We start from the raw sequence: 15681 nt of genomic DNA, 5'->3' as shown, positions 1-15681 counted from the left end.
CTGCAAGCTCAAACCAATTAATCCTAAAGGAAATCAATCCTGAATATTCATGAGAAGGACTGATACTGGAACTAAAGCTCCAACACTTTGGCCACCTGATGCAAAAAGACAACTCGTCAGAAAAGACCCTGACGCTGAGAAAGATTGAAGGCAGGAGGAGAAGGGGACAACAGAGGACAAGATGGTTGGATGGCATCACTGATTCAATGGACATGGGTTTGAGCAAGCTCTGGGAGATGGGAAAGACAGGGAGGCCTGGTGTGCTGCAGTCCATGGGGTCACAAAGAGTCAGACATGACTAACTGAAAAACAAAAATCTTAGCATTTTTTCTCCTCTCATTGTCTGCATGTGCCTTCTTTCACTCTCAGACAGAATGCAACCTGACTGATTCATCGTGGACTTCTCCAAAGCACTTATTGCAATGCCTCACACAAAGCAGACACTCTGTAAATGCCTGTAGGATGGCTGCACAAAAAGAAAACTCTGGTTGCAATGTATAAGATGCACTGCCGAAAGGAAGGAAAAGCAGGCACAGAGAGGAGGAGCAAGGCCAGGGCAACAGTTGAGATGAGAGATAATAAAGACAAGAGCTGCCCATGGAAACATATACTAAAGTGGGAGTAGGGATAAGGTGAGAAAGGGGGACAATGAAGAGGAAGTATAACTTAGTATAACAGCATAAACCCTGCCTTCTCTTTGCTTACAGGCATATTAGCAAAAAAAAAAAAAAGTGTTATTGACTAGAATCAAGATTCCTTTTGTTGTGGTTTGTATAAATGTATACGTACATGTGTGACTGTCTTATACTCAAAGTTCAACATTATTCATGAGCTAATACTTAAGAATGCACCCTCACATCCCAGGAGCCCAGACCATTTAGCTCTGCTAATACAATTCATAGAAGACATAATTTGCACAGAGGTACTTAAAAACACTTTCATGTGATGAGTACTTTAAGACTGCTTACCACTTAGGCAATAGTCAATTAAATTGGTTTGAATGAGCACTTTATTTGCAGGAGTCAGTGAACTAATCAACAGAAACTTTTGAGACAATAGCTATTTTAAGAGCTAAATAAAATTGTGGGTTTTATTTAACCTTATGTGCTTGTTGAACTCTAACAGCATTTCCAACATACATCATTTTTTAAGTCCCCCCCAAAGCCTTCTTAGTCACCACAAAGCTTACAAAAATCCATTATCTGGAGATCAATTACAGGAGCAAAACACACCAACGATGCTTGCTTTTCCTCTCCCTGATTTTCACATGCAAACTCTGATAAACTGTCAAGATTTAAATAGTACAAATGAAAAGAAATTCAAGACTGAGGATGGTGCAACTGAGGGAATGATTTGAAATAAGTTTACTGGTGAAATCATGGAGTATGTCAAGATTTATAAGCAGAGGTCAGTGGTGTCTCCATTTCACCAGTATCAATGCTATAACATCATATTACACACAGAGAAAAATGACAGCTGTTTGAGTTTATGGAAACAGTTTACTAGAAGCGCCACATCCAATGCCACAAACTCATTTTCTCAATGATTACAAGGGTGGCAGTTATTAAATCAATTGAACAATATTCCTCAATTATCTCAAAGAGAAAATTGAAATGTGTATTCTGTTTCCAAAACTTTCCTTAATCACTATTTGGATGAAAGACTAGTGCAGAAAGTTTTCATGTTAAGATGACAAAGAACAGGATGGAATCTATGACTGAGGGTACTCTAAGATGTGTGCCAATAAGCTCAGTTTGGTTTGTATTTGCACACAAACTATCAGCTTTAAAACGGGCAGTTTATGATGTGCAAATGCAGCCCCAATATGTGTATTTTCTTTGTACAAGTTGTCCATTATTAAATCTATACTGTTAAAGGAAGCCAAGGCTCATGCCTAATGATCACACAGTTTAGCCTCAATTATAATATCAACAATTTAAAAAAATGATTTAATCTAGATGATCTAAATCTTCTCATAAAGCTAAAGTCTTTTCTCAGTTATAATACATTCAGGGATACCTATGAGTGGACATAACCTTCACTGCCTTGGTAGGTCCTGAAGAGGCAAACATACATTTCATAGGTCAAGCAGCTCTGTGGAATAAGGGTTATGCCAGGTCATAGGGTCTAGAGGAGGGGCGTTTTCTGCTTTGGATGACGTGGAAGCCAGAGGGGGCATGTCAACATGATTTCATCAAGGGGCTGGTGTCTTCTGATTTCTCTGATCTGAATGCAGAGAGTCAGCTTTGCCGTCAGGCTGGCTTCCCATGTGATTATAGGCTGGACACCTGATGCAACCAGGATGCCAGGATTCCTCATTCAGATACACTAGGAGAAAGGGCACTTTTCCTAAAGTTTGAACAGAATGTCCTTGATTTAATCAAATTTATGGGGGAAAAAAAATCCCTTAAGCTCAATGGCTTAGGCCAATCACTGGGGCAAATCAGAGGGGTCTATCCGTAGAGCTCTGCATGGGGTTAGTCTCTTCCAGGCTTCAGGGCTGTTTCATGACAGCAGTAAACAGTTGACACTGGAGACACCAACAGAATATCCACTACAAGAAAGTTAAGGACAACTAAATATCCTCTTCCCTTCTACAACTAATTCCTTCTTGGATTGACGGCTACTTATGTTCACAAGTTATTTCTAGTTCAAAATAATAACAGATTCCAATATGGTGACTGCTGACTACAAATCTAAGAGAATAATCTGATGAGATAAGAACACTAGAACTTTTACAGAAATATGATATTTTCCAGGGTGGTGTTTTAAACTAGACATCAACAATAATTTCAGTTATCCAAGGATGTTTCTCTTTTCAAAACACCTATAAACCTTGCTAGACCCACTGGAAGATTAAGTAAAAACAAAACAGAATATTCTCTGCAAAGTTTAGAATTTTCACATGCACTGATGAAGGATTTATCTTATCTACTCTCACGAAGCAATGGTACTTGAAATCTGAACTCATCTGACAAAGGATTGAGTATTTGCTGCTAACACTCAGGAAATATTTATAACTTTTCATGGGAAATTAGAAAGTTCTCATTAGTTCCCCAGATGTAGGCTACTTTGAGATATTAGATATTGGAAGATCTTTGCAAGATGGTCAAGTTTCTATTTTAAAAATATCAAGAGCCGTGCTGTCCATAAGAAATATAATACAAGTAATATATATATATGACCCAGCAATCCCACTTCTGGGCACACACACTGAGGAAACCAAATCTGAAAGAGACATGTGCACCCCAATGTTCATCGCAGCACTGTTTATAATAGCCAGGACATGGAAGCAACCTAGATGCCCATCAGCAGATGAATGGATAAGGAAGCTGTGGTACATATACACCATGGAATATTACTCAGCTGTTAAAAAGAATTCATTTGAACCAGTCCTAATGAGATGGATGAAACTGGAGCCCCTTATACAGAGTGAAGTAAGCCAGAAAGATAAAGAACATTACAGCATACTAACACATATATATGGAATTTAGAAAGATGGCAACGATAACCCTATATGCAAAACAGAAAAAGAGACACAGAAGTACAGAACAGACTTTTGAACTCTGTGGGAGAATGTGAGGGTGGGATATTTCAAAAGAACAGCATGTATACTATCTATGGTGAAACAGATCCCCAGCCCAGGTGGGATGCATGAGACAAGTGCTCGGGCCTGGTGCACTGGGAAGACCCAGAGGAATCGGGTGGAGAGGGAGGTGGGAGGGGGGATCGGGATGGGGAATACGTGTAAATCTATGGCTGATTCATATCAATGTATGACAAAAATAAATAAATAAATAAATAAAAAATTTAAAAAAAAATTTTATAATTTCTAGTAATCACATTAAAAAGGTTAAAAGAAACAACTTAAATTAATTTTAATAATGCTTTTACTTGACCAAATATAACTTAATTATTATCAAAGCAGCATTTAATTCAATATAAATTACTGAGATATTTAAATAATTTATTTTAACTCAGTATTTTTGGTAACAAGTCTTTTATATTCTGGATGCATTTTACAGTCTCCACTAGGGCACATTTCAGTTGGGACTAGGTACATTTCAAGAGTTCAGCTAGCATATGTGGCTAGTGGCTCAGCAGACAGTGAACATAAAAAGTGTCTAAAATAGCTAAGCAATGAACTAGTAGGTAATGAAGGAGCAAAACAATGATTTCTTTGGGTCCTGGTAATTTTTAACCCAACGCCGATACCTCTCACTTCATTCCAGAAGACCAACTACTGAAGGGATAAATTCTAGTGATTAGGGAGCTATATTCTGATTGGAAAGATAAAAAGAAATCTTGGGATAATCATATAGATTGGAACTTGTGTGTTAAGTCACTAAGTAGTTTCCAACTCTTTGTGATCCCATGGACTGTAGCCCACCAGGCTCCTCTATCCCTGGGATTCTCCAGGCGCGAATACTGGAAAGGGCTGCCATGCCCTTCTCCAAGGGATCCTCCCGACCCAGGGATCAAACCCAGGTCTCGTGCATTGCAAGTGGATTCTTCACTGTTTGAGCCAACCAGGAAAGTCTATGCGTGTATGTACATGCACACATGGCAAGCTACTTAAACTTATAGGGACTGTTTCCTCACTTCCAAAACAGAAGCAATAATATCTGTTTCACTGTACTTTTGTTCATTAGATGACCTAAGTAAGGATATTCCACAGTGCCTAAACATCCATTAATGAGTACTATTAGTATTACTAATTTTGAAGTCTGCACTATTATTTTCCTTATCTGTTACTTCTTTTTCTGGTTTCTTAGACTTCTGGAGGGTTCTTATCTCTAACTCTCTGTTTTCTACATAGTTCTCAACTTTTTTCATAGCAACTCAGTAAAAAACATATGTAAGATCAAGACTCATAAAACATATGTAAGATCAATTCACATATATTAAAAGGACAGCTCTAGGAGGACTGGGACATTGTCTGTTTTGTTCACGGGTATATCTCAAATGCCTAGAATTGCTCAACAGACTATATTTACAAAATGGACAGTGAATGCTGATACATTATACTTTATGCTTATTTTATTTATTCTAATAAAAATGCTCGACATGATCCAAGAATCGATCTTTTAATCCCTTACTTCGTAATGACCTTCAGTTTGGAAAACTCATCCCTGTCTTCTGCCGGTTCTTCATTTCATTCACAAGGTACACCTCTTCAAGTGGACACAATGTGACACTTGAGCCTTGAGGTCATCTTCAAGCCTTTCTTTTTTCTCATATTCCACATACATCCCATCCACAAATACTCATGAATATATATTCAAAATATATCCAAAATCTGACTACCACCCTGATACTTTAGCCACCTGATGAGAAGAGCTGAGGCCTGATGGCTGGGAAAGATTGAGGGCAGGAGAAGGAGGTGACAGAGGATGAGATGGTTGGATGGCATCACCAATTCAATGGACGTGAGTTTGAGCAAACTCCAGGAGACAGTGAAGGACAGGGAAGCCTGCCTGGCATGCTGTAGTCCATGGGGTCACAAAGAGTCAGACACAACTTAGCAGCTGAACATCAACAACCCCTGCTACCACCCTGAAGTCAGCTACCAACATCCCTTCCCTGATTACGGCATTAACTTCCTACTGCAGCCTCTGCTTGCTCACCTGTATCTCTACAATCAATCCGCAACACAACATCCAGCCAGGTCCTTAAAAAAAAATACGCCAAATTACATCACTGCCCTGATCAAATCACACCATGGCTCCTGAGGGCATTCAAAGCAAGAGCAGTAAATATTTTCAGTGATACACAAGGCCTTCATTTTCTGCTACATCCATCTCCACATTACTTCTTGACTTTCACCTACTACTTCTTTTCCATAACTCTTCCATATCCAACTAGGCTAACTTTCCTGCTATTTCAAGAAATACTCAGCATGTCATATATTAAACACTTGCATGGATTGCTGACTCTGCCTGAAGCTCTCTTCCCTAAATACCCACAAGGTCAGCTTGTTCACTGCTAAGTCTCTGTGCCAAATATCACCTTCTCTATGAGGATGAATCTGAAGATGTCATTTAAAATGGTAACTCATGCCCCAGCCCCCCAAACTTTCATGTTATGCTGCTTATTTTTCTTCATAGCTCCATCATCTACTAACTCACTGTGATTCTCTTCCACAACCTGAGTGAATATAAACCCCACATGACACAGATCTCTGTCCCTTTTCTTCTGGAAACAATGTGCAGTTTATAATACATGCTTAATAAATATATTTTAAAGAGTGAATGCAGCCTGGTTTTTCGAGGAAAAAAAATGATCATGTTCATCTTAGGAAAAACTGCCAGCTCAAAATTGCAATTTGCCTCTTTGCTGCAGAGACAAAACAATAGAAGGAAATAGTTTTTAAAATGCACAAAATAATGGATAACAGAAAGCTTAGATCTGAGAAAACAGAAAGTCAAAATTATCAAGCATTTGCTCTATTTATTGAGTTAATGTCTTTGGATAAACTCTAAGTAGTGAATTCACATAATATGTCTTTACTTGGTATTTATTTATAGATACCTACCACATCATGAACAGATTTTAAATTTAATATTTAAAAAGTGACCCAAGATTGGTTAACAGAATATCACACTCACAAGCTGGCTTTTTATCTAAATTTTATATAAATGCAAAAAGAGTACCAATATTCAGTATATAAAGAACTGTATGCAATCAATACTCTTTAGAAAATTGGTCAGAGACAAATTCTTCTCCATATTGTAATTGTAAAGATTACCAATTCTGTAAGTTATACTCTATATGTAATTTATCATATATTAATCCAATTCTCCTTTACTAACTTGTATAGTTTTTTAACATACCTAGAAAATCAAGTGTTCCTTTAAAACTTTTTAAACAACGTTTTAATATTTTGTAAATGAATACTGCTTTTACTGCTTTCTCTATAAGAAAGCAGTGTCATAAGTGTAAAACATCTAAGTTACTGAAAGCAATCAATACAATTTGTACATAGTGCCAAATTACAACTCAAAATTTTAAACCTTTGACACACTAATCTCACTTCCTTTAGCTATACTTCCACTTTCTGAGTATATCTACCCACTTCCAAGTAACTGTAAAATTTCGAGGTTGTTTCTATGAAAGTTGACATTGTGAATAATAATACTGCTGAAGTATATGTCCTTTCATTTTTCTCCTTTAACAACAGAACTCAAATTTAAAATTTTTTTAAATGAAGGAAACAGCGCAAGAAAAAAAATTACTTTCATATCTGTGTCAATCTTCTCCAAAGACTATTTAAAACAGTAAAAATTTAAAATAATTATTCTTTTTTGCTCAATACTAGGTTAGTAGCAAAGAAAATCTTTTAGAAAATAAAACTGAGGCATCAGGGAACAACCTGCTTAAAAAAAAAGTTTATTTTAAAAGTTGAAGGTGTAAGTATCATTTAAATATTTTAAGAATGTTTAAAATTTACCATAAGGGCTCAGAAGTCTACTCCAATATAAACATGTCTTCAAGTAACATATGTTTTACCTGACACTGCATTTGACCTCATTCTACACCAATTTTCTCCTCTTAGAAAAGAAAAATGACAGGCCACATTTTTTTCTACTTTCCTTAAGTATCAAAAAGAACTTGTTCATCTAGAAAATAGGTCATCTTCTCAGGAGACAGATACTTAAATTTTGGGAGGTGAGAGGTGAAAACTTCTGTAACCTACTTTCAAGTGATGTAGTCAATCTATCAATAAATGGAAAATGCATATACATGTATATATAGATAGAATAAGTACAATTAAAGATACAATAAAATGGTGCATATGTGGATATTCATCGTACCATTCTTTCAACTGTTTAGGTACTGGAGAAATTTTATAATAAAAAGAAATAAAGTAATAAGATGAAAAAGCAAAAAAAAAAATTAATCATTGTACATATATTACTTCATTTAAAGCAATCTTTGTCTTTATTCCTCTACTGTTCCAGAAAATGAAGCAAAACAAACAAAATGAAACATATTTTAAGAGTTGCTTTTGTATGGTGGATATAGGAGAATCTTTCCCTTTTTTGTTCTGTTCCAAGCTACAAATTTTCAAAGTTTAAAAAATTAAAATTCTATCTTTATTTTTATTCCCTTAAATAAGTTATTTGGTAGAAGAAAAACTGTATTGTTTTTAAGATTAGACATGAAAATACTGAAATTCTGTAAAATCTATATTCTTTCTTTATACTAAAGTTTACAAGATTTAAACATTTTGGAGAAAATGTCATACACTCACTATTATTCTCAAGTTCTGGGTTGTTATAGTCATAGCACTAAACTAGATCTGTTATAGTAAGTGACACTATATTTGTGATGAAAGTAAAATAGGCAAAAATTAGGAAGCAAAACAAGACTCCATTTATCAGAAAAGTAGTATTTTGTTTCTGGGAAAAAAAGATTTGTACAGTATTGTTTAACATTTAAAAATTATTTAACATATGACTCAAGCATAGTTCTAACTTCAACTTAGAAAATACAGTTTATTATTACCTCCTAGGCAGCCAATGAATGAAAGGAGGATCAAATGCTTCCATGACAACAACATCTTTAACTTCCAAAAGCAAGAGTAACTCTTGTCCAGTTTTTGATGAATAGATGCTTAGTCTTCGGGTAAATCCTTTTATCTGCAAAATATATATACAAAGAAGTCAGACTTTAAAAAAATGAATTGCTTTAAAATGTAGATTTTCTTCTCATAAAACTGTACCATTCACAACACCCAAAATCCCCAAATGAAATGAATCCTTTTGGTGCAAATAAAGATGTATAGTATGTAGATACTTAAAAAACTCTTTATGTAACTGATAGGCATACGGAGGAAGCTTCACAAAATTAGAAATGTCCAACAAAACTAAAACATTAAATATTAAAACTTTGCTAGATAGTAATCATAACAAATAAAATACGGCCTTGAAATTAAAATTTTTCTCATTTTCTTTCATGATAATAATTTTGGTTAGACTAAATGAGTCAAATCAGCAGATATCTTGAAGCACTGCTTTTCATAGTCTCTTAATCCTTCATAAGACATATAAATTATAAATAACATTGTCAACGTTCATCCTAAGCCTTTTTTTCAGGAACAACTGTAGAAAGCCCTCAATTACATAAGCTTCATAAAAGAGATAAAAATGCTCACAATGAAAATTGTTCAGTCAGATAATCTTGCAAATGGAACTACCTTATTTTTTGCTTTCTTGAATTTTCATAAACTTGAATGTGCTGGCTGAGAGTAGATAATTATGTGAATATCCTGTGTCATTTTTGGTGGCTATCTGAAACTACCTCAACTGCATGGTTAATGATCAAGTAGGCTAGATGCACACACGCATAAAATCAGAAAATCACTTTTTGATTGCTGAAACTCAAATGGTTCCACACAGGAGAATTAACGACTTTAATGTCAGTCATTTTAGCAGAGAATGTGTATAACTTTCAGTCAGCAGCTGCTATGGATTGGGCTAAAAGGAGAGCAATCTCAGTAGTGCTTAACTACAGGATCTTGCCATGACATGTGATGTATTCAGTTAGAATTAAGTGTGTCCCAAATGACAGTTTCAAGAGTAAAAACATGATATCTTGCAACTTACATACTTAAAACAAGTTATTAAATCAGTTACTGCTATATGATGTTGCTCTTGTTCATTACAATACAATTCCTGGGGGAGGCAGAGGGAGTAAGAGGTAAAACTGCAACCAGAATTCTGGGATTTAGGCATAACTGTGACTTGGCCTATGGGAATCTGAGATAGATGGAAATACAATTGAGAACTACTCCTCTAAGAACTGCAGGTTGACAACTTACACCATCATGGGATCTGTGACCATTTTTCACTATTAAGGCTCCCCTTAATGCAAACACTGCAAAACGAATTCAAGTGCAAGCAGTTTAGATGAGAGGTGAACAATAAAATCAGTCAGGACATGGAAAAGTGAAAGAGAAAGGAAGACAGACAGTAAAGGGTAAGATGTGAGAGCTAAGCAGAGGTTATTCCTTCTGGGGAAACTCTGAAGTCCAGCTTGTGTAGAACATATGCCTCAGAGTAAGGACAGAGGTACCCTTGAGTTGTCCAGTTATTCTTGCCAAGGGGCAAGGGAGCTGAGGTACTTATACGCCAACTCCCAGGAGTCACTGTTTGGAGGCTGTTTTCAGGGAGTATTAATGACCCAGCACTTCTAGCCTCTCAAAGGGGTGGAAAAATGGCTCTAGAAGAAAACAAAACAAAACAAAACAAAACAAAAAGAAAAGCCATTAGGTCCAATCAAAAAAGGCATTAGGTGGCAACCGGAAGTGATGTGTGTACTTAAGTGAAAAAGGAAAGAGAATATGAATGAGTCACATGTGGTGTCTGTCACACTGTGCATATGAAGCGGAGATGTTTTGAAGCTATTTTCAATAGCATTCAGTTCCAAGAGACTTATGCCCAAAATCATGAAATGATTTAAGTACAGAAGGAAGGACACATATTCTACCTCATTCAATCATTGCTTCTCAAAGCTTTCCAGTGGTTGATTTCCCCCACCTGGACCAAAGGGTTTCAGTTACCTAGCCTGCCTTTCTTTTTTCTGCTCAATCAGTAAGATATTAAAAAAAATTTTTTTTAATATATTATTTACTTATTTGACTGTGCTGGGTCTTAGTTGTGACTTGCGAGATCTTTAGTTCTGAAATGTGGGATCTAGTTCCCTGACCAGGGATTGAACCCAGGCTTCCTGCATTGGGAGCACAGAGTCTTAGCCACTGGACCACCAGGGAAGTCCCTATATTTATTTTCAGCCATTAACATGAATAATAACTTAAATGATTCTACATTACACTTAAATATGACAGCCTTGCATGAGTCCCGTGGACTGCAAGGAGATGAAATCAGTCAATCCTAAAGAAAATCAATGCTGAATATTCATTGGAAGGGCTGATGCTGAAACTAAAGCTCCAATACTTGGCACACCTAATGTGAAGAGCTGACTCATCAGCAAAGACTGTGATGCTGGGAAAGACTGAAGGCAGGAGAAGGGGATGACAGAGGACAAGATGGTTGGACGGCCTCACTGATTCAATGGACCTACGTTTGGGCAAGCTCCAAGAGATGGTGATGGACAGGGAAGCCTGGTATGCTACAGTCAACGGGGTTGCAAAGAGCTGGACACAACTGAATGACTGAACAACCACCACCATGTATGTGAGGATACTATAGTGTATGTGTCACTCTTCTCACACTTGCTGTGCTATACAAATATATACCCAGTAGAAAACTGAAAAAAAATAACATTTCAAATAAATACAATGACAGTTATTCATAAAAGGCATTGGAAACATTAAATGCAATAATATGATACATGAAATGTCAAATATTCATAAAAAGCTAGGAAACAGTTGCAAGGAATATTAAAGTCTGGGGACAACAGTTAAGTCTCAAACACAGGAAACCCTTGAGGAGTCTAACAATGATTGAAATAATACTTCCTTCTTTGAGAAGTTAAAGCTATCCAGCTTATACATTAAATGTACTTAAAAAAGAATTTGTTAATAACAAAATAGTAGACTTAAAAAGAACAGATTGTTGGAATTTTCAAGAAAAAAACAAGGATAAATTTTAGCAGAAGATCCTGTGGAAACATTATCACAGTCATTAAAATGCATCCAAATAAATATGAGGCTTTGCTCTATGGTCTACAGAGAGCAAAATATATGCTCTACATGCTAATACGGCAATGGGAAAACAAAATATTATAAATGCTTATAAATGGGATAAAGAGAAAATTACTAGACTGAAGTGTCTCTGAAGGTAGGACCACAGCTTATCCACCACTGACTGTTCCAATGCTCCCAACACCCTGTACATTATTGTAGGCTTTTAAGTAATTTTTCTTGCTGAGCTTTAAGGAAAATGAATAAATCAGCTCTGAAGATTAAATCATTTCACTGGACACCAAGTGAGTGAGAAGCATTTCTACTGGAAAGAAAAGATAAATAACAGCATGGGATACAGCCACCACTACTTAAAAATTTATTTCAGAAAATTGTTCAAGCAGGCATTAAGAATATGGCCACTTTAAAAAAAAAATGTTATCTACTCAACAATGCATCCCACAAGTAACATGCATACCAGTTGCATTTGCAAAATATAAACATGCTCAAAGAAGTTCTAAAGTCTTTTTGAGAATTCATCCATTCAATAAATATTTACCTCCTATTAGGTGTTGAAATTTTAATAGTGGAGGAAGGTGGAGATGGGACCGTCAGTTAACTAATGACCCCTGCCCTCCTGGATTATACAAACTAATGGGAGTGACATATGATTCAATTACTTACAAAGTTTATTTGTAAACTGAACACTGTGAAAGATACTGTGAAAGGTACAATGTAAAGAGACAGGAGTTTCTAATGAAAACGTCAGTGAGAATAACCTTCATCAGGAAGGTCAGGGGAAGCTCCTCTGAAGAAGTGAAGGGAAATGGAAGAAAAGAAAATATGATATGATATAATCAGATTGTGTATGTATTGCAACGTGAAGACAGAAAGAAATTTTCCAGATATACACAAAGACTTAGTATGGCCTTCAGTTGGTAAGCAGGCTGGTGAGTAGCCATTGTCTGGACCCTTTCCCATCAACTATCACCTTGCCTCCCAGGCTGGACCAGGACCCCAGCCCACAAACCGAGATGCATGACCTAAAAATCTAATGACTGGCTCAGCAGAGAGCTTCCAGAATCCTGCTTTAGTTCGTTTCTCTCCCAACTGGTCAGTGCCCATGCCCTATTGCTGGTTAAACGCTCTGGCAATCAACTCTCCTTGTAAGGGATAGAATATGCAAAGGCCCTGGGGCTTCAGTGTTCATGACTTGTAAGAACAGAAAGAAGACTGATGAGATGGAATGCAGATGGCCAAGTTCACTGTGGGGTGAGACAGCAGATATATAATAAGGGTCAAGCTTCTGTGTCTGGCTAAGAATATTAGTATCAAGATAAAGCTCTTAGAATACAATATACAATTTTAACCAGAGTTAACATGATCAGATTTATAGTGAACATTTGAATCAGACATATTATAATCTGTATCAGGCTTAAAAGGGTAAAAATATAACATATTTTGCAAGACACCAATTTCATTCTTGCAAATTCATAGAAATCAGAAACTAGACCACACTAACCAAACTATCTAAGAGAAGAAATAAATATATTCCATTATTCTTATATATGCTCACATACATACATAGGCACACACTGTATAAAGTTTGAGGATAAAAAGAAACCTCATTCAAGAATATTATTTTAAAAATTATGTTGCTCATTTTTAATCATTGCTAAAGTGGGGCACTGACTTTATAAATAATGAAGGTAATTAATACAATCATGACCTGACTTGTCAGTGCTGCCAAGTATTGTCACAGAGAGAAGGGTCATACTAAAGCTCATTTCCCTTCTGAAATCACCACGCCAAAATAAACACAAAGGAAGCTAATAAAGCAAGACAAATACAAATCAAAATGTCATCTGCTACAATAAAAACATTCTACCAGTCACAGAAATGTTTTTTTTTTTTTTTGAAGTTTTATTTTTTTTTTCTTTTTTTTTTTTTATTATTATTATTATTATTTTTTTCCAGTGGGTTTTGTCATACATTGATATGAATCAGCCATGGATTTACATGTATTCCCAACCCTTTAGAATTTTCTCTGTTAACAGACATTTGCATCTGGCGGCTAAAGCTTAATATATTCATAACACGTTTCTCATGGTGGTCTTTAAAAAGCCCCCCACATTCATACATATTAACAATGGCACTATCTATTCTTAATCTCAGCTGAGTTAAAAATACTAGACCTTGGACTTAAAAACAAAAAATGCCCTAAATAGTGGTTACTGAATGCTCTAAAGGAAGAGACCATTTGTGACTTTTGTCATACACTTTACAAAATTGCTACTAAGCTTGTGGATCATGAAATACTGATATATATTTGATAATATTAAATGCATACACACACTTTGAATGCAGTCTTAACAAATGCTCAGTTAAGTTTCTCCATGTAGTGGAAAGTTTTGGTGTGAGAATTACTTGACTCTATTTCTATCAGAGTAATAGATACCTAACGATTACTCTCCTTTTCAAAGAGACAAACCCAATAGCAATTTTGTTGAGAAACATTGCTTAACACATTTCTCACATCTAAAAAAAATCACCTCCAACTCTGATGTTCGAGAAACAAAAATCTATTCAAGAATATACATTATTTCCAACCCATAACAAAAGCCCCCACAAAAAGCCTTGAGCAGATTACAGATGTTTAGCAGATCAAAATGTTTAATCATTAACTACATAAAAGTCTGATGAATATGGTGTTTTATTTTGAGTCTTATAGAGAAATTACTTCACCATTGTGGTATGCAACATACTACCACAGTAGTGAGCTAATAAATGAGTTTACCACTTGAGAAGATTGCATATCATGCCAGTTCAGAAATCAGGCTTCATACACCACTTGGTTTTCATTCATACTCATTCATTCATTCATGATCTCTACATCTTCCAAAAATGTAGTTGATCCACTCTGCATGCTCAACCTCTTTCCCGCTAAAATTGAACAAGCAGAGGATGAAATTTACATGAACACTGAGCTCCAAGTCCAAGATTCTTGACAATTCCACATACTTCCTCACTATAATTTCTAAGTGTGCAGCAGCTAAGAAGTGGGGGGAATATAATGAGCCCAGCTTGATATTATCTTCACACCAACAGTTCTGTGCTTACAGAAGTACAATCAGCAAATAAGGCAAATGACAACTGCAAGCCCCCTCCTGTTCTTAAGAACACTTACAGCCCTTTATCATCCTTCCCCTGACCCTCAACAATTTCAACACCTTCCATCATAGTTAGAGAGACTACAGCTTTTCTCTCCAACTAGACTACAATCTGCAAAAAACAGTGATTCATTACTTTCTATAGGTTAAGGTACCTTTTGAGAAATAAATCAAATCTATGGACCCACTTACCTCTCTATTCCAAATACAGATAGACTGACATAAGATAACTTTTGTTTCGTACACAATTTGTTTTATTACACTGGTATTTTTTTCTTTTACATTGATGTTACACGTCTGTTGTGTTGTGTATACCTTTACATGTTTATATTTATTACATAGAGGTGGGGTGTGTATGTGTGTGAGTTGTGTACATGTGCACATGTGTGTGTATGTTTTTTGCAGATTTATTTCTTCTTTCTTTTTTCATGCAGAAATCAATGAAAAATAAATCAAAATGGAGATTAATATAAAACATGAATGTTGGAAAGAAAAAAAATGTTAAAAAATAAATGCTCTTGAAAAGGCACTGTTGAAAAGCTTGACAAGCTGAAATCATGAAAGTCTTTGGGATGGAGAGGCATCTTATCTCTCACATTCAGTTAATTTTTTTGTTTGATCTTTTAGCAATCAGTGTACACAGGCAGTAGCGAATCAGAGCTCTTTTTGTGCACATTGCAGTAGATTAATCAGCTATATAAAAATACTACTGGAACACTCTGAGACACCTCATGTTGATTTCAGAGCCTCTTTTTACTTTGTCCTCAACTCAAAGAGGTCTTCTCTGGCAACTCAGGAGATCTCTCTATCCTTAACTCAAAGAAGTTTCATTGATATCACCTCAGGAAAAAACAAATACAATTC

General features: G+C 35.8%; 1 protein-coding gene across 1 annotated transcript in view; it reads right to left on the bottom strand.

The window, feature by feature from the left end:
• The window catches only part of CNTN3 (contactin 3), a 393558-nt gene that overhangs the window by 285192 nt on the left and 92685 nt on the right, over positions 1-15681 (bottom strand). The window contains exons 2-3 of the mRNA XM_043886672.1: positions 10078-10224; positions 8509-8642 (exon numbers count right to left, since the gene is read on the bottom strand). Of these exons, the coding sequence (XP_043742607.1) occupies positions 8509-8563 (55 nt within the window). The 5' untranslated portion in view covers positions 8564-8642; positions 10078-10224. The remainder of the gene's footprint in view (positions 1-8508; positions 8643-10077; positions 10225-15681) is intronic.

The sequence above is a fragment of the Cervus elaphus genome, chromosome 24 (genome assembly GCF_910594005.1).
Source record: "Cervus elaphus chromosome 24, mCerEla1.1, whole genome shotgun sequence".
Taxonomy (NCBI): domain Eukaryota; kingdom Metazoa; phylum Chordata; class Mammalia; order Artiodactyla; family Cervidae; genus Cervus; species Cervus elaphus.
The sequence above is the reverse complement of the archived record's forward strand: the minus strand, read 5'-3'. Positions and strand labels throughout refer to the sequence as shown.